The sequence below is a fragment of the Olea europaea genome, chromosome 11 (genome assembly GCF_002742605.1).
Source record: "Olea europaea var. sylvestris chromosome 11, O_europaea_v1, whole genome shotgun sequence".
In the NCBI taxonomy this organism is placed as follows: domain Eukaryota; kingdom Viridiplantae; phylum Streptophyta; class Magnoliopsida; order Lamiales; family Oleaceae; genus Olea; species Olea europaea.
The window spans coordinates 13,631,686-13,637,789 of record NC_036247.1 but is presented as its reverse complement, the minus strand read 5'-3'; the positions used below and the strand labels follow the sequence as shown (position 1 = coordinate 13,637,789).

The following is a 6,104-nucleotide window of genomic DNA, read 5'->3' as shown; positions in this document are numbered from 1 at the left end:
ATTTCTTCTGAATTAAAAGTTGTAAAACAAATAAAAATCACTCATTTTTTTCTTTCATGTGTTACTTCTTTGAGCACGTGTTCTAACATTATAGTGTGTCCAGTAATTTGACGCCTGCTATATGGTAGAAGAATACCTGCAGGGAGCAATGTAATATAAGCTCGTGATGGGATTGAGTGTTAAGCCCTTCTTTTGGAGTAGAACTTGGGTTAAGACCAATCTAAGAGCTTCAGCAAATATTCCTGTAACCTGGTATACTGTACCCACAATGTTGAAGTGGATTTCACCATAGGAGGATACAACTACGCCAACACTGACCAAGACCATGTTCAAGAATACATCACATCTTAACTTGTCAGTTCCGCAAATAACAGCCATGAGAAATGTAGCCACTGGCACTGTGATTCAGTATGAAGCAGTATAAATCTTACTAGTTAGTTTCTTGAGGATGCCAATTTAAGCTAAGATGACAGAAAATATATAAACATACTTAGGGCTTTGAGCATCTGGATGAAGGCCACGGATATAAACAAATAAGCAGTATTCCCAAACCTGTATGAGCAAAAATAATAATAATAATTTCAATTGAGAGGATATATGCCTTGTGAAAATCTTACGTGGCTTAGAAGTCATCAAGGTTATGTGAAGAAAGCAGAGCAGATGAAGATAATCATCTCCAAACACCGAAATTATAGGAACCAGACAAGACTGAAGCGTTCGACTGGGGAAATTGGGAATTGGTCCAAATTCTAGTCTAGATATTTGTAAAAAAACTGAAATCCAGAACCCGTAAAAATAATCACAGCACGGGTTGGTTTACACCCAAAACCGGCCGGTTCATCCCAAGATTTTGCATTTCTTTTTATCTGTTGAACTTTTTCTACTACCAGTTTAACCCCAATTCAACCCTTGATCCTTCACTTTTTCCAGGTCAATGTCCAGGTCGAATTTTAAAACATTGCCAAATACACAAATGTGCTTATAAAACACGCATATGAAATGAAAATTAGCAGAAAAGCAGATCTGATGACAATAACTTCTATTGGAGGTATGACTGGTCTACACACTCATTTATTTGTTTTAATAGATTGCTTGTAATACTCTGCAGTTTTGTCATATAACTGTGTTGATAAAGAACCCACCCAAGGAAGGGACGATTTCTTTACTGCGCAAAAACTTGCTGTATGAATCTAGGCCAGTTTGAAATTTAAGAACATTGATTAATCCCATGTCTCAAAAATCAGTGGAAATAACATCAAAAAATGAGTTAAAATAACTGTCTAAATTGGATATTTTTATTTGAAAATAGTGTATTAAGGTATCAAACAAAGAGAAGATCCATGATGGTTATTTTGAGTAGGAATTTACCTCGTGCTAAAAAACAAACGTAAAGGAGTTTGAGGTGACAATCAAATCAGTTGATTTAAAAACTCATTGTTATCAAATGATCTAAGAACAAATATGCCTTAATGCGATAAGAGTATTTTTTTTTTTTTTTTGCAAAACCCAAGCAAGATTACCCAATAGACATAACCAAAGCAAGATTACCCAATAGACATAACCATGCTTACCAGAGACTTGATGCAAAGAATGCACTGATAGGAATCACACATGTGGCGTATCTGCAAATTCAGTTAGAAATGGTCATCTACAAAATGGTAGATGAAATAAATAAGAAATGTGGATACTCATTTCTTACATTTCAAACGTCATCTTGACGGGTGCTACAATCTGCACAAATCATAATAAATTAACATCAAATCAGCCAAGCATGGTAAGAAATATACCGAATAGGTAAACATATAATATTGAAGTTTATATAGATAACTAGCAAAAAGGGTGCAATTATTTTTCTACAAGAGAAGTTTATAGATACTGTGCCAAGGGAGCACAACAATGAGCATTTGTAAATCATTTCAATTCAAACATGACACCTGGAATGAAGAAACTACGAAGAAAAAACAAACTAGACAAGTAAATAAACCCTAGATCCCCAGCAGGATGCATCCCAACTGGTTGAATGGTATGACAAGGCATGGTGTGTATCTTGTTGTACATGTTCATATAGTATAGTATGTGCTAACAATTTTTTGCATGTATTAGCTAGAAGGAAGGATAGAAACATAAAAATACTAATACTACACGTAACAACCTGACAATTGTGCAAATGTCTAACATGACTAAGTGGAGATTATACAATCCCGTGGCCATTAAGCAACATGTAAGAGGAAACATCCTAAAAATGGAGCAAGCAAATTTAACATCTGCACCAGACCTTGGGAAGCATATATTAAAGCTGCAGTATTGAAATCCATATATTAAACTAACCCTTGCGGCTTGCAGGCCATGGACTTTTTCCTCTCAGTGTGAGACCTCAGCAAAAAATAGTTACGTAAACAAATATAGCTTGATTTGTAAAGCCTTCATTTCACATTCTAAGAAACTGTCATACCATATTAACTAAGGGTGAATTCAGGAATGATTTTTTCGAACTTATAAAAGTCAATCCACTAATTTCCCTCTCTCTCTCTCTTTTCTTGAAAGTAATGACTTTCTCTTGCATTTGTCTCAGCTAACACTCTTGTAATTAACAATGCAAGGTCAGTGGAAAAAACCAACATAAGTTTACAGCCTTCACTATCAACTTAAACCATCACACCACAAGTCAGTCTACCAACAAACATTGGCGTAATATGACAAAATATGAAAATAGCAAAAGGAGTTCCGAAAATCCTATACCTTGAAAACGCGTATTAGAAAAAATGCAACCAAGCTTGAAAAGCCCATATGAATCATGGTAAGCGTTATTGGAAATGGGAAGTTGAAATATTTTGGCGAGAGAACCCACTGGAATAAGCATAAAAAAGAAGCACATTAGTACGAGCTTTCAAAATATTAAATGTACAAATGAACTTAAAAATGCATGGCATTGGCAAAATGTAATAAAAACTCCTCTGGCAAGGAATTAAGAAAACGAAATGGAAAAAGAGAGGTTAGAGAACCAGCTAATATGTTTACAAGTCCTTAAGATATCTAGTCTTCCCATAACACCTAATTTATCTAAACTTATGTAAATCATTTAATATAAGGGCAATTTTGCAGGAATTATTTGGACCTAATTTGATGTGTTATTTAATTTTCATGATTGTTTATTTTATTTAAGCCAATTTCAGAATAAAGAACATTGCCAAATTGGTGCCAAGTGCCAATTCATATCCTAATTCCCGAATAATAGAAGTGTGCATTTCTTGCACACAGTGGTCGTGAAGATGCAGATTAAACACCAAAGCTTGATATTTCCATAGCAAAATCCCAAAAGCAACTCTCCACCCTCAAATCTAATGTGATCCAAAATTGGTGAGGGTGAGGCAGTGATATTAATAAGTGTTACAAATATGCTGCCAATATCTATATCAAGCAAGAGAGGGGGAGAGAGAGAGAGCATCAGACATTCATCATGTATTATACAATACATACCTTGTTGTACAAAATAACTCCTGAGGACAACAATATGTAGACCAAAAGATACAAGTAGGTCAACAAATGTTGTTTGCTGACCATTGTATCTATTTAGTTTCCCGTAAGCAATCACGTCAGGGAGTTCTAGCTGACCAAACTTCGTCAAGACTTAAGTATTTGAACTCTAGAAGAGTTCTAGACAGAGTTGAGGTATTGCTAACTCAACCGTTGCTATTCATTGTTTGATAGATGATGAACATGCCATTTTCTTAGCAAACCAGCAGTATTTGTAACACGAACAGACATCTACTGAACCTGGAAAAGGATGAGAGAATGAGTAAAATACAATTTGAATGCAATTGTTGGGTTTCATGCATGTCGTATTTGGTTTGAACTAACACATCCATGTGGTAATGGTAATGCATCTCTGCGTGTCAACAAGCTCTTTGCAAATAAAATGAGAGCAATTGGTAATCAAGTTAGATGGTCACCTGAAACAGGTGTCGGCAGAACTCTATATTCATCATGAAGGAAGAATATATCTTGAAAAGATATTAGATATGAACAAAGGGAAGAAATCAACGGGAGAGAAATAGTGGTTCCATCTACCTATTGAATTTTTTTTTTCTTTTTTGGGTAGGGGGTGGTGTGGGCGGGCAGAACAATGTTCTGTGATCTTATATAGGGGTAAGTTTTCTTGCTAAGGCGAGGGTGACAATTTTAAGTTTTTCATGTGGATATGGATCCTCATTGACACATTAATAATAAAAATATTTACTGATCAAAATACAAAAAAGAAATATACATTAATAACACTACTAAAAATAAAACAAGTTCTTTCGTCTGTTTTAGAGAGAAAAAAGGAGAATATAAAATGCAGGAGAAAATGTTTAAATGAGCAACACATTCTCTCCCGAACTAACAATATGAAGTGATTTTGAATTTTAACTCCATTTCTCTTCAACTCCATGCAGTTTAACCTTCAGAAGCAAAACCCTGGTTCTTCGACAAAGCAGCTTGTTCAGGAGTTAAAACCTTCAACTTTTGTTTCTTATGATTTTGTATGGAAGTCTGTTAAAATGTTTCTTATGATTTTGTATGGCTAAATAGACTAGGACATCCATTGAGAAAGATTGAAATCTTTCAAAATGTAATATCCAAATATCAATAATATGTCTTTTTTTTTAAGTACAATGACGCCATTCACAAGTGCATGTACGAATACGAAGTAAACATCTATCTAATCTAAGTTTGGTGGACTGTTGGAAGCAATGATTAGCATTTTTATTTATGTACTTAGCAACTTGTAATGGTTAGTTAGAATTGTTAGAGTCGGTTTCAGCCAGTACAGATATAGTTGGTTACAACATATAATCCCTCTTCAAACAATGAAATTGATAACCACCTAACAACAGGTTTCAAAAATTCCTTCCTTATTCTCCCGAGTTCTTCAAAAATTTTAAGTACTTGAACCTTTCCAACAATCCAAGAAATCATGGAGATTAATTGATCAAGGTCGAAACTCTGATAGTGCCCACAAAAATGATTCAATCAAACCCGAAACAATATCACTTATTAGCAAATATACGGCCTAACATTTACTTCCCTTACACTTTTGCCAACACTCTCCGCAGCGATCAAATTAGGATATAAATTTTGCTTTACCAGCTGTAAACATATTTAGACACGTGGATGTCGAAGAATAACCCTATGGATCTCACAGAGTAACTTTTCGACATCATTTTACAGAAGCGTCCAGTTGAGCTAGTCAGATCAATGTCCTATGTGCCAAACTCTACGACAATCTTCTCAACCAAATCATAAAAGTATTTCTCAGAACATCTATCAGCGCAGATCTAAAACTGTTACATTAAAATTCATCCCCAACAACTCATCGTCGACAAATTCAGCTTCATAAATTCGAAATCTCAAAATCACATAAAATGAACAAAAAACAGCCTGAAGTGCGAAATTAGCGCAGAAACAAACGTACTGAAAAATGAATAGTAACGAACCTGAAAATCAGAAAATGTACGTATAATTCCAACAACGACGCAGAAATGTCGATCAAAAATTTCGCTGCTAGATCTTAGTGCAAAAGTTTAGTTGACGTGCGTATCAGGTGAATTTGATGAGTGGAAGAAAAGAACCTCTTCGGATCTCAAGCTACAGTGCAGAAAATGTACGTGCAGTGACATTGAGCTGTGGGGTTGGGTGGCTCAATAATGCGTGCTGAAATGTACGTTTCGGAGTGGATTGAATATTAATTGTGTTGTTTGATATGGACTATAAGGTTGGATTTATCGGCAATTTTTTTTCCCCCATAAAAAAATTGCTCATCCAAACAACGTGCTAAATTGAATAGTAGAAAATGATTTTTCTTTTTTGCCTTTTTTTTTGGCATTTTTTATATTGTTATTGCTAATTTTGATAGTTTACAAGTTTCCATGAATAGTATCATCTTAAAAATATTTAGAGAATTTTATAACTAGTGGCAGCCTGACTATAGACGAGATAGACGATTGCCTAAAACCCCACTTTGGTGAGAACCCCAAATTATGCTATATTTATATGATAGAGCAATGCTATAAGTACAAATTGTTTTCTATAGAATTGGTACAGGAAAATAACTGTTCTCTTGTGAT

The 6,104-nt window shown here is 34.7% G+C and overlaps 1 protein-coding gene across 1 annotated transcript in view; it reads right to left on the bottom strand.

The window, feature by feature from the left end:
• Positions 1 to 5,712, bottom strand: part of LOC111403484 (probable sugar phosphate/phosphate translocator At3g17430) — a 9,325-nt gene extending 3,613 nt beyond the window's left edge. The window contains exons 1-7 of the mRNA XM_023032009.1: positions 5,475 to 5,712; positions 3,478 to 3,774; positions 2,740 to 2,847; positions 1,700 to 1,731; positions 1,572 to 1,622; positions 491 to 552; positions 137 to 398 (exon numbers count right to left, since the gene is read on the bottom strand). Of these exons, the coding sequence (XP_022887777.1) occupies positions 137 to 398; positions 491 to 552; positions 1,572 to 1,622; positions 1,700 to 1,731; positions 2,740 to 2,847; positions 3,478 to 3,561 (599 nt within the window). The 5' untranslated portion in view covers positions 3,562 to 3,774; positions 5,475 to 5,712. The remainder of the gene's footprint in view (positions 1 to 136; positions 399 to 490; positions 553 to 1,571; positions 1,623 to 1,699; positions 1,732 to 2,739; positions 2,848 to 3,477; positions 3,775 to 5,474) is intronic.
• Between the last annotated feature and the right edge of the window lie 392 nt (positions 5,713 to 6,104).